Consider the following 13,979-nt stretch of genomic DNA (forward strand, 5'->3'; position numbering starts at 1 on the left):
TGAGGTAGGTACTAATTTTAGAGATGTGTTCAAAAAAGAAGTATAGAAGAATTAATTTTTAAAATATAGATATGTATATATAAATACTAAGGTATTCTTGGTTTTGTTTTAATTTCCAAGTTGTTCTCTTTGTGTGCAGAGTTAGAAGAGCGCCACCAGCTTGCTTGGGAAAAATAGTGGTGATGAGTTCCATATAATTAAGGATACAAATTCAAGATATGTCGGCTCAGTGGTTCCCAAATGATGATCTTAAAACTGGTGCCAAAATGAGTACATGGAAAATAGTTTAGGGTACTTTTTAAAAAAATACTGATTGCTGGGTCCAATCTCAAAGATTTTGAATCAGTACTTTTGGAATGAGGCCTAGGTATCCACATTTTAAAAGTTGTACTGGTGATTCTCACATGTAGCCAGGACTGGAGGGCACTTAGAAAACTTTCAAGAGTTTTTCCAGCCAGGCCGGAGTAGCTCAGTGGCTGAGCGTCGACCCATGCACCAAAAGGTCACCCGTCTGATTCCTGGTCAGGGCACATGCCCAGGTTGTGGGCCTGGTCCCTGGTGAGGGGCCTGCAGGAGGTGGCCAATCAATTTTCCCTCTCATCGGTGTTTCTATTTCTCTCTCCCTCTCCCTTCCTTTCTCACTAAAAATCAATAAAGAAAAACAAATTTTTTAAAGAGTTCTTCCAGCCCTCTGTTTCTGTGATTTAAGTATGACAGAAGTCTTCTTTCATCTGCCCCTGTCTTTACACAGGAGTCAAACAAAATGATCCTCTTTTATTTTTTTCCTTTTTGACTTCCTAAAAGTATTTCCATACTAAAAGGTTATTGTCATCATTATTGTTGTTTTAATAGTACTGATACCTTTGGTTAAGACTTAAATTTGTAACAATGTACTTATAGATGAAGAGATCAATTTCAAGCAAAGGAAAGGTAAAGATAGCCTAGGAATAATGTGGATGTTCAGAGGTGGATCTGTGAGGTTTTCATTTTAACAGACCTGTTTTTTTGTGGGGCATTGGGTAAATCATCTACTATTCATCATTAGGCAATATGAAATTAATTAGCCATTCTTCCTATTTGCTGCTGCAGAACTTAGAGTTCCTTCCTGAGCTACGGCTTTGAGAAGATATTACAAATACAGATGTAGTAGTAAGCTGCAATTTTGCAGTAGAGGTAGAAAGATTTGGAAATTTTAATATTCTTAATATTTGTGTGGAGAGGGAGCCGACTTGACGTCTTAGAAGCTCTGAAGAAGAATTATATGAATAAGATTGAACAAATCAGTTTCTTTGGATGTTTATCATTTATTTACTTGACTTTTGCCCTTGCATCAAAACACAGAAAGGAATTTGTCTTAATATTAAGATAGGATACTTTGGTGTAAGAAGCTGGTGAGATGGTGAAGGGGAGTTAGAACTTAGGTATTATCTATCCAAAATTCAGGATTTGGCAAATAGGGAAGAAATTTCTATCCTCAGATAGCAAGTAGATGAGATTATATTACTAGTGAAAACTTGTTTTCATGATTCCCTACACTCTGGAAGTTGGGGTCTTGCATGAGAAATTTTAGTCCCCAAATAAATAAGTAGGAAGTACAAATATTATGCTAATGATGGATCTTTCTCTTTTTCATTCTTTAACTTGTTATTCCTCGATTTAAAATCTTAAACTATATTGAGGAGTTAGGATTCACTTCAGAGCTTCTTTACTTTTTTAACATATCTTTTTATTTATTGGTTTTCGTTACAGATGGTTCTCCTTTTTCTGCCATTGACACCCACCCTGTCCCCAGCTTTGTTGTCCATGTCCATTGGTTATGCATACATGCATATAAGTTCTGTGGTTTATCTCCCCCGCCCTCTGCTGGGGATTGTCAGTCTGTACCCTAATTCCACATCTCTGGGACTACCCTGTTCCTCACACTGTTATGTTCATTATATTCCACAAATAAGTGAGATCATGTGATATTTGTCTTTCTCTGTTTGGTTTGTTTCGCTTAGCATAATATTCTCCATGTCCCTCCATCTTGTCTCAAAGGATAGGAGATCTTTCTTTCTTACAGCTGCATAGTGCTCCATTGTGTATATGTATCAGAACTTTTTTATCCATTCGTCTACTGATGGACATTTGGGCTGTTTCCAGATCTTAGCTTTGTAAATAGTGCTGCTATGAACATGGGGGTACATATATTCTTTCTGATTGGTGTTTCAAGCTTCTTAGGATATATTCCTAGAAGTGGGATCACTGGGTCAAATGGCAGTTCAATTTTTAATTTTTATAGGTAACACCATATTGTTTTCCATAGTGGCTGCATCAGTCTGCATTCCCACCAGCAGTGTACTAGAGTCCCCTTTTCTCCATACCCTGGCGACCACTTCTTGTTTGATGATTTATTGATGGCGGCCATTCTGACAGGTATGAGATGACACCTCATTGTTGTTTTAATTTACATCTCTCTGATGATTAGTGAGGTTGAGCATTTTTTCATATGTGTCTTAGCCATTTGTATATCCTGTTTGGAGAGGTAGCTCCTCTGCCCATTTTTTAATTGGATTCTTTGTCTTCCTTTTATTGAGCTGCATGAACACTCTATATATTTTGAAATTAACCCCTTATGTGATGTATCATTGGCAATTATGCTCTCCCAGAGAGTGGCTTGCCTTTCCATTTTGGTGGTTGTTTCTTTTGCTGTGTCGAAGCTTTTGAGTTTGATATAGTCCCAGGTGTTTATTTTCTCCTTTGTTTCTGTTGCCGCAGGCATTTTATTAGTGAAAATTCTGCTGCATATGATGTGTGAAATTTTGTTGCCTACATTTTATTCTAGGATTTTTATGGATTCATGAGTCACATTTAAGTCTTTTATCCATTTTGAGTTTATTCTTCTGTAGGGTGTAAGTTGATGGTTTAGTTTCATTTTTCTGCATGTAGCTGTCCAATTTTCCCAACACCATTTATGAAAGAGGCTGTCTTTACTCCATTGTATGCTCTTGCCACCTTTGTCGAATATTAATTCAGCATATTGCCTTGGGTCCATTTCTGGGTTCTCTGTTCTCTTTCACTGTTCTATATGCCTGTTCTTGTGCCATTATCAGGCTATTTTGATTTACAGTGGCTTTGTAGTATAAGCTGATATCTGGTATTCTGATCCCACCTACCTTGTCCTTCTTCTTCAAGATTGCTGTGGCTATTCGGGGTCTTTTTGATTTTATATGAACTTTTGAATTATTTTTTCTAGTTCTGTGAGGTATGTCATTTTTTTTTTTCAGTGTCCTGTAGTTTTCTGCAAATAGGTTCTTTATTTCTAGGTATCTTAATATTTTTGCTACGACGATAAATGAGATTTTTTTTTTTAGTTTCTCTTTAAAATGCAAAGTATGACATGATTTTTAAATCTTTCTTTTACATACTTTTAGGAACTCATTTATTATAGAAAGCAACTCTCTGGTGTTGATTGTTTTAGTCAAATCATTTTAAAACATGAATTAAAATTATTAGAACTTAATCCATGTTTCTTACAACAAAAATTTTTATTTTAAAGTTAATGAATATACTTCCTAATTGACAGTGTATCAGAAAGTACATACTATGTATTTTTGAATTGTGGCATATTTATAACTTTTAGATTTGTTTTACTGTTACATCAGAAAAACTGAAAGATTTTTCCAAATACACTGAATTTGGGATGTTATAGGGAGATGAACCTATCACTAAGCTGTTGTACAAGGTTTTTCTGTTTGTTTTGTTGTTGTTGTTTTGTTTTATTTTTGCCACATGTTACTGGATGGACATAAACCATCAACAAAATTAGAAAGAGAGGTATCTGGTTTAGCTACTATGTAATAGTAATTACGATGAGGTACAATGTCTTGGTAAGAAAGAAAACACCAAGAACGTCAATAATGATGGTACTGAAGTTTTGGAGAATATATTATAACAAAGTGTGAGCATTAAAAGGGCATTTTCAACTTACTGAGAGTCTAAACTATGTGTAAATGCCTATGAGAAACTCAAGATATTTCTTTCATGTGGGTACTGTAGGTGAGGGGCATAACAAGTAGTTTGAAACATCAAAGGGACTACTACATAGAAAGAGCTCTTTTTAGAAATGAAAAATTTCAACGAAGGAAAATGAGGAAATTATATATATATATATATATATATATATATATATATATATATATATAGTCCCCACCCGAGGACATTTTCTTTGCTTTGCATTTATCTTCAGATAGAGTGGGAGGGAGAGGGGGAAAAGAGAGAGAGAAACATTGATGTGTCTCAATACATTGATGAGTGGTCACCACTCACATGACCCCAACTGGGGCCAGGGACAAACCGCAACTGAGGTACATGCCCTCAGTGGGAACCGAACCCAGGACTCTCTGGTCTGCGGACCAACATTCTAACTATTGAGCCAAACTGGCCAGGGCAGGAAGTTTATAAATTAATCAGGTCCTGTGCAAACTAATCAGGTTGCAAAAGGAAAAGTTACAACACAAAATCTATGGGATGCCGCAAAAGCAGTCCTGAGAGGAAAGTTTACAGCGTCATAGGCCTACAAGAAACAAGAAAAAAATTCTAATAGATGATCTAATCCTCCAACTTAAAGAACTAGAAAGTAAACAAAAAGAAAAACCCAGAGCAAGTGCAAGGAAAGAAATAGTAAAGGTAAGAGTGGAAATAAATGACATAGAGACTAAAAAAAAAAAAAAAAAAATCAAAAGGTCAATGAAACAAAGAGCTGGTTCTTTGAAAAGATAAACAAGAATGATCAACCTTTAGCCAGACTCACCAAGAAAGAAAGAGAGGACCCAAATAAACAAAATCAGAAATGAAAGAGAAATAACAACTGAAACCACAGAAATACAAAAAGACTGTTAGAAAATACCATGAGCAATTATATGCCAACAAATTGGACAGCTTGGCGAAATGGACAATTTTCTAGAATCACACAATCTCCCAAAACTGAGCTTGGAAGAATCAGAAAACTTGAAAAGTCCAATAACAACTAAGCAAATTGAAGCTGTGATCAATAAATGGCCAGCAAACAAAAGCCTGGTCCAGACAGCTTCACAGGGGAGTTTTACCAAATATTCAAAGAAGAACTAACACCCATTCTCCTCAATCTATTTCAAAAAATTCAAGAGGAAAAGAGACTCCCAAGCTCTTTTATGAGGCCTGCATAATCCTAATTCTAAAACCAGATAAAAACACTACAAAGAAAGAAAACTACAGGCCCATATCCCTGATGAACACAGATGCCAAAATCCTCAACAAAATATTAGCAATCAGATCTAGTAATATATTAAAATATTTATTCACCATGACCAAGTGGGAGTTATCCCAGGGGTGCAAGGCTGGTACAATATGTGCAAATCAAGAAATGTAATACACCACATAAACAAAATAAAAGATAAAATCCATATGATCATATCGATAGACATTGAAAAAACATTTGACAAAATCCAGCATACATTTCTGATAAAAACACTCAGCAAAGTGGGAATAAAGGGAGCATATCTTAACATAATAAAGGCCATATATGAAAAAACTACAGCCAACATCATATTCTTTTTTTTTTTCTTTTTACTTTTTTTATTATTGATTTTAGAGAGAGTAGAAGGGAGAGAGAAAGAGATAGAAACATCGATGAGAAAGAACATTGATTGGCCACCTCCTGCGTGCTTCCCACTGGGGATTTGGCCCACAACTTGGGCAGATACCCTGACCAGGAATCAAACCGGCGACCCCTTGGTGCATGGGTCGACACTCAACCACTGAACCACACCATCTGGGCAGATATGTGCTGGCGAGGATGTGGAGAAAAGGGTACTCTAATACACTGCTGGTGGGAATGCAGACTGGTACAGCCACTATGGAAAACAATTTGGTGCTTCTTCAAGAAATTAAATATGGAACTGCCATTTGTTCCAACAATCCCACCCTAGGAATATATTTTAGAGGCCTGAAACACCAATCAGGAAGAATATATGCACCCCTATGTTCATAGAAACACTATTTACAATAGCTAAGATCTGGAATAAAACCTAAGTGTCCATCAGTAAATGAGTGGATAAAAGAGCTGTGGTACATTGACACAACGGAATGCTATGCAGATGTAAGAAAGAAAGATCTTTTACCATTTGAGATGACATGGAAGGATCTGGAGAATATTATACTAAGCAAAATAAGCCAGTCAGAGAAAGACAAGTAGCACATTACCTCACTTATTTATGGAATATCATGAACAAAATAAGTTGTCGACCAAAATAGATCCAGAATCATGGAAGTAGGGAATAGAGGGATAACAAACCTCAGAGGGATAAGGGGTGGGAGGGGTGGGAAGAGATAAACCAAAGAACTTATATGTACATATGCACAACCAATTGACACAGACGTTAGTTTGCGGAAAGCAGGAGTAAGGTGGGTGCGAGGAAGAGGGGGTCAATGGCAAAATGGGGGGACATCTGTAATACTTTCAACAATGAAAAATGAGAAAAAAGGGAAAAAAGAAAAGTTGATGAAAAAATTTAAGGCAATTATAAATAAGTTTTCAAGTTACTCAAAACTAGGCAATTTACTGGTGTACCAGTGACTCTATTTGGTGATGATGGTACAGAGAACTTGTTGAGAAAAAAACAATAACTAATAATTATGTCATCTAATAAAAGAAGACATAAGGGAACATGCTAACTCTATAACCACCTCCTGAAATTGATGACTGGGTAAAATTGTAAATGAAAAGATGATCTAGGTTCAATTGAAAAATTAAATATAAATAGTTCCCCAGAACTAGATAGCATTCTCCTATATTTTGAAGAAACTCAGAGTAAAGTTTTAGGTGCAGTGTAATAAAGCACTTAAATACAAATTAATAATGTGCCTTTTGGGGATGTTTGGAGATCTTGTGTTTCTACTTGATTAGATGTACAGTATTCAGCAATCTGAGCTCAAGTAAGCATGTAAAGGTTGTCTTATGGGCATAACATTTTAGTTAAAAATTGTATATGATAAGATAGGATAATCTGGAACCAGGAAAGGACAGTGAATTTATAAATCTAAATATTGCCTACACCTTTGTTAACCTAGCAATTATGATATATGCATAGAATCTCATTTCAGCCATTGATGAGAACATTTCATTTGGATAAGATCTCAAGTAAAGAAAAAAATGAGACTCATAGATTCTTGGGTCTTTTGTGTTCTCTATTGTTTACATGGTAATTTAGAAGTGTATGTGGTGTGATTGATATGTCCAAGTTGGAGGGATAAAAGTATAATTAAAAGGTAATATATTGCTGGTGGAATGTTAGAATTTTTAATGATTGACCTTCTATAGCTTAGGTTAGGAGTTTTCTCACTATCGCTATTATAGCATTAATGTGCAAACTATCTATAACCAGCTGTTTTATTCTAAAATGTGTCTAGCCCTTTAGCAGGCATCAGAGACAGCATTAGCTGCATAAAATTATTTGTGGTAGCAGGATCAGCTAAACCCAGTGAGTGTGCGTGATCTAGTAGAATACAGACTAACTATCGATTTGGGATTACTGTTGTTCTAACAAAGCACATATGAAGAATCAAAGGAATTTGTATGCTTTAAAAAGGTGTTAATGTACTTTATGATTTATTGCCCATTTTTAAAAAATTGATGAAAAACATTTGTGTTCTTTCCTTTCTTTATCTTCCTCCTCTTAGAATTATATAGCTGATCCAGAAGAACTATTCACAAAGTTAGAACGCATTGGGAAAGGCTCCTTTGGAGAAGTTTTCAAAGGAATTGATAACCGTACCCAGCAAGTGGTTGCTATTAAAATCATAGACCTTGAGGAAGCAGAAGATGAAATTGAAGACATTCAGCAAGAAATCACTGTTTTGAGTCAGTGTGACAGCTCATATGTAACAAAATACTATGGATCGTACTTAAAGGTAATGTATGTGCTACAATAATGTATTTTTATTATAAGTTTTTCTTTTTTAAATTCTGTTTTTTGAAAGGCAGTGTCTTAAATTAGGATTTCACAGTCTTTAGCCTCCAGGCAGAATCTAGCAGCTCCATTTAGAGTGCCAAATAGATTGTGTATAGATATAGCAGCTGCATCATCAATGAACTCAGATGCACCGCTTCTCCACATCTGAACTTTTAGATTGATGGAAGAGCAGAAATGCAACTGGACCTTGAGACATATTCTTTGTTAGCAAAGAACTTGCCCCCTATGTTTTCACACATTATACTCAATGGTCCAGTTTGTCTCAACCTCAGAATTGGTAGGATATGCGAATCTTTAACTTATACCATTGAGGTTTGGTGATTATTTATACATCTCTCTCTCCCTCCAGGTTGTGAGCTCCTTGTGGCAGGGAGTTTAACTCAACCAGTCTTGGATTTTACATCACTTAATACAGAGCATGGTACATCTTAAGTACATGATAGCTATTTGTTTAAATAGAATTAAATTGAATAATATCTATTCTCTCTGTGCCCCCCTCCAAAAAATAGTTGTATGTTTAGTTTCTAGAATCAGGCACCTAAAGTTCCAGCAGATGGCGATATTACTGCCTAACAGAAAAATCTGTGGTTAGTAAATCCGATTTCTTGGGTTCCAGAGTTAGAAGTTCAGTCTGTGTATATTGAATATAAAACACAAATAGAAAAATCTAGCTTAAGTTAGAGTTTAAATTATGTTAAAATTAAAATATTTTTTGTAGTATAGAAATTTTTCAAAACAAAGCACTATTTGTTAGATCTTTGCTTTTTAGGTCTCACAAGGGGGTGGGAGAGTAATTCAGTTTTATTTTTTTATATATCTCTAGGCCAAAAGGGGGATGTTTATAACTTCTCAAGCTATTGACCTGCACAAAATTAGTGCTATCTTTTTATGTTCTGTTGAACAAATAAACCTTAGGACAATCTATCTATAGATATAGAACTTCATCATCAATTTTCCTGCCTTTTTACAAAGTTTGATTTATTCTAATATTACATGAGTTAAATGAATGTGTAAAGAACGCATAGTAGAGTGAATCATTAAATAGACAAATAGCCACTATGTGTCTTACACTTTTCTAGCTGCTAGATATAAAAATGAACAACTTACTACTGCCATTAAGGAGCTCACTATCCCATATTGCACTTAAAAGGTGAAGATTTTGTGTTTAAGTATGTACAAGGTACAAATAGAGCACAAGTAAGCAAGTAGTCTTTTCTATCCTTTTTCGGGGGGTGGTGTGAAGCTTCAAGAAAGGCTTCTAAGAAAAGGTACTTCTACTGGCAATTCCTGTTCAATTTACTTCTTAGTGTGAGTCATTACTCCATTTTACTATATACATAATTATTTGATTGTTTGTCATATTTGCATTTATATTTTTTCCTAGAAACCTTATTTAGTGGTCAGATTATTTTTAGTAATCCTATGGTCACTCAATCTCAGTAGTTTTAAGTCCCATTCCAATTTCCCATAGCAGACTTGGTTACAGGCAGCCCCAAGAATTTGTTGTTCGTGTGTGTGTGTGTGTGTTTTGTTTGCTCATTGTGGTTTATTCTTTCTGGATAGACTCCTGGTAATTCCAGACCATTCTTGTTTTTAGTTATCTGTAACAAATAAGCTATTTTTGGTAACTAATTGAAAATATTAAGTGAGAGAGGTAAAAATGTTGGCAGAGTGAATGGAAGCTACACAGACAATTTCCCAGGACCAAATGGGAATTACAACTAAAATAAAGAAAAATCTTTGGAAAAAGGCAACAGAAAAGCAGCAGGACAGGACCATATAGCCAGGGACACTGGTAGGATCTGCAGCGGTGCAATAGGGTGGCAAGCTGGGAGCTCACGGACAGCACCAGTCATAGCTGCGAGGACCGCCCTCGGGGATAAAAGACCAAGCCTGCTTCACAGCATGGAGAGTGGGGACAGAGCACTCCTTTGGCTACAGCCACTCACCTGGGGCTCTGGCAGAGGGAGGGCAGACTGGACTGGAACTCTGTGGGGACAACCCGAATTTGGAGAGCATTCAGAGTTTTTGCTGAATCGCGGCCACAAAGAACAGTAGCCAGTTTATTCCTTCCCAGAGCTGTGGGGAATAGCAGCGGCTCCTCCCCCCATCAGAGATTCAGAGTTTTCCAGGTGAGGCAAAGAAATGCAAAGTGAGGCTCATTAACAACCAGCATCTGCACCCCCCTCTGGAAATCCTCTTACACAGAACACCAGAGATACATTCCAAGGCCAAGAGTAACTAAGACTACCAGTCTACTGGCAAAAGCTAGAATATAACTGAACATTTCATTGGCTTGCAAATCTACCGAGAAAAGTAAGACTTGACAGTGGTGTTTAACGTGGGCCCACCCAGGCTCATCCAAACCCAGTACAGGGAGCCACAAACAGCAGAACACCAACACCCACAGGGAGAATTTGGCAGGCCCCAAAACCCACGGAGATAGCCAAAATGGTGAAACAAAGAAACAAATCCCAAGTGAAAGAACAAGAGAACTCTATCGAAGATGAGATCAATGAAATGCAGTTAAGCAAATTATCAGAGGCAGAGTTCAGAGCCATGATCTTGAGGAAGCTCAACAGCATGAGTAAGGACATCAGCATCATGAGTAAAGATATAGAAAGATTGAAAATCAACCAAGTGGAAATGAAGAATGATATAGCAGAAATACAGAACACATTGGAAGGACTAACCAGCGGAGTAGAGGAAGCTGAGGACCGGATAAGTGAATTAGAAGACAGAGTAGAAAAAAAGTCAACCAATCAGAAAAAAAAAAAAAAAGATAAAACAATTAACAAGAAGATAGCTTAAGAAAAGTGTGGGACAGCTGGAAAGTAATAATATTCTCATCATAGGAGTCCCCGAAGAGGAAGAAATTGGGCAAGGGTTAGATAATATATTTGAAGAAATAGTGACAGAAAAAATTTCTAACTTGGTGAAGGAAGAAGGCATTCAAGTTCAAGAAGCACAGAGAGCCCCAAGTAAGAAGAACCTAAAGAGGCCCACACCAAGGCACAAAATAATTAAAAAGTCAAAAATTTAAGACAAAGAGAGAATCCTAAAGGCAGCAAGAGATGAGCAACAGGTTACCTACAAAGGAACCTGCATAAAACTGTTAGCTGACTTTTGAACAGAAACACTACAGGCCAGAATGGAGCAGCATGAAGTAATCAAGGTGATGAAAAACAAGGATCTGAATCCAAGACTACTCTATCCAGCAAGGCTATCATTCAAATTAGAAGGTCAAATAGCTTCCAAGAGAAAAAAAAAAAGGCTAAGGGAATACATTAGCACCAAACTAGCATTGCAAGAAATGTTAAAAGGAATGCTTGTAATTAGTAGAAGAAATAGGAAGAAAAATATAACCACACTAGTCAAAAATGGCAATAAATAAGTACATATCAATGATCACCTTAGATGTAAATGGTTTGAATGCTCCAATAAAAAGACACAGAGTAGCTGACTGGATAAGAAAGCATGACTCAGATATATGTGGTTTACAAGAAACACACCTCACAACAAAAGACACCCATAGGTTAAAAGTGAAGGGATGGAAAAAAATCTTCTAAGCAAACAGAAAGGAAAAAAAAAAGCTGGGGTAGCAATACTCATATCTGATAAATTACATTTCAAAATGAAGGCCTTAACTAAAGACAAAAAAGGCACTACATAATATTGAAAGGATCTATCCAACAGGAAGATATAACCTTGATAAACATATATGCACCCAATACAGGAGCACCAAAATATATTAACAATCTTCTGGAGGACTTCAAAGGAGAAATCGACAGCAATACAATCATAGCAGGGGACTTCAACACCCCACTGACATCACTGGATAGATCTTCTAGACAACAAATTAACAAGGAAACACAGACTCTATTTTATTTTTTTAATTCTCACCTGAGGACATTTTTTTTTTATATTTTATTCAGATAGGGTGGAAGGGAGAGAGAGAGAAAGAAACATCGACATGAAAGGGACACATCGAGTGGTTGACACCCACACGACCCTAACCAAGGCCGGGGACAAATTGAAACCGAGGTACGTGCCCTTAGCGGGAACTGAACCCAGGTCTCTCTGGACCTCAGGCCAAGGCTCTAATTGCTGAGCCAAACAGGTCAAAGCAAAACACAGAGCATAAATGAAACGCTAGATCAAATGCATTTAATTGATATCTACAGAGCATTACACCCCAAAACTACAGATTCACATTCTTCTCAAGTGCACATGGGACATTCTCAAAGACATGCCACCTGCTAGTGCACAACCTAAATCTCTACAAGTTCAAGAAGATTGAAATCATATCAAGGATCTTCTCAGATCAAAATGACATGAATCTAGAAATCAATTGCAACAAGAACATGCAAAGACATTTCAACACATGGAAGCTAAATAGCACTTTATTAAACAATGAATGGGTTACCAGAGATCAAGGAAGAAATTAAAACTTCCAGGAATCCAATGAAAATGAACACACAACAACACAAAATCTATAGGATGCAGCGAAAGCAGTTCTGAGAGGGAAGTTCATTGCACTACAGGCCTACCTAAAGAAACAAGAAAAATTTCTAGTAGACTAACCTCACAACTTAAAGAACTAGAAAGCAAACAAAAAGAAAACCGAAGAGCAAATAGAAGGAAGAAAATAGTAAAGATCAGAACAGAAATAAATGACATGGAGACCAAAAAACAGTTCAATGACACAAAAAGCTGGTTCTCTGTAAAGATAAGCAAGATTGATAGACCCTTAGCTAGACTCACCAAGAAACAAAGAGAGAGAACCCAAATACACAAAATCAGAAATGAAAGAGGAGAGGTAACAACTGACACCACAGAAATACAACGGATAGTGAACAAATGTTATGAAAAATTATACGGCAACAAATTCTACAATCAAAGCAAAATTGACAAATTTCTGGAAACACATAGTTTCCCAAAACTGGACCAGAAGGAGATATAAAACGTGAACAGACCAATAACAACAAAGGAAATTGAAGATATAGTCAAGAGTCTCCCAGCAAACTCTAGCCCAGGCCCTGACGACTTCATGAGGGAGTTTTACAGAACATTCAAGGAAGAACTAATACCCATTCTCCTCAAATCTGGCAATACATCAAAAAAATTATTCACCATGACCAAGTAGGATTTATCCCAGGGATGCAAGGCTGATACAATATTCACAATCAATAAATGTGATACATCACATAAACAAAATGAAAGATAAAAAACATATGATCATATCAATAGATGCTGAAAAAGCATTTGACAAAATCCAGTACCAATTTCTGATAAAAACACACAGCCATTTGGGAATAGAGGGATCATATCTTGACATAATGAAGGCCATATATGAAAGACCTACAGCCAACATCATAGTCAATGGGCAAAAAATAAAAGCATTTCCCTTAAGAACAGGAACAATACAAGAATAACCACTTTCACCACTCTTATTTAACATAGTACTGGAAGTCTTAGCCACAGCAATCAGACATGAAGAAAAAATAAAAGGGATCCAAATTGGAAAAGAGGAAGTGAAACTGTCATTATTCACAGATGGCATGAAATAATATGTAGAAAACCTGAAAGACTGCATCGAAAATCTAGAGGGCTGTGAGGGTGGGGAAGAGGAGAATAGGGAGGGGGGAGAAACATCTGTAACAAAAATAAATGAATTGATTAAAATATAAATAAAAAATTAAAAAAACATAAATAAATGTTTTGAAAACTAAAAAAAAAAAAATTTACTAGACTTAATAAATGAATTTGCCAAAGTAGCAGGATACAAAATTAACATCAAGAAATCAACAGCATTCTTATACACCAATGATGAACTCACAGAAAAAGCAACTGAAAAGACAATCACATTTACCATCGCAGCAGAAACATTAAGATACTTAGGAATAAACTTAACCAAAGCAGTAAAGGACCTATTTGCAGAAAACTACAGGGCATTGAAAAAAGAACCAGGGGAAGATATAAAAAAGT

General features: G+C 36.3%; 1 protein-coding gene across 3 annotated transcripts in view; it reads left to right on the forward strand.

Annotated features, from left to right (window-relative positions):
• Nucleotides 1–13,979, forward strand: part of STK26 (serine/threonine kinase 26) — a 97,286-nt gene that overhangs the window by 48,527 nt on the left and 34,780 nt on the right. For 2 of the 3 annotated variants that reach the window (XM_036271217.1, XM_036271218.1), the window contains exon 3: nt 7,699–7,929. The exons of the other annotated variant lie outside the window; for it this stretch is intronic. In XM_036271217.1, the coding sequence (XP_036127110.1) occupies nt 7,699–7,929 (231 nt within the window). The remainder of the gene's footprint in view (nt 1–7,698; nt 7,930–13,979) is intronic. 3 annotated transcript variants of the gene reach the window in all.

Source organism: Molossus molossus, unplaced genomic scaffold, assembly GCF_014108415.1.
Source record: "Molossus molossus isolate mMolMol1 unplaced genomic scaffold, mMolMol1.p scaffold_m16_p_2, whole genome shotgun sequence".
In the NCBI taxonomy this organism is placed as follows: domain Eukaryota; kingdom Metazoa; phylum Chordata; class Mammalia; order Chiroptera; family Molossidae; genus Molossus; species Molossus molossus.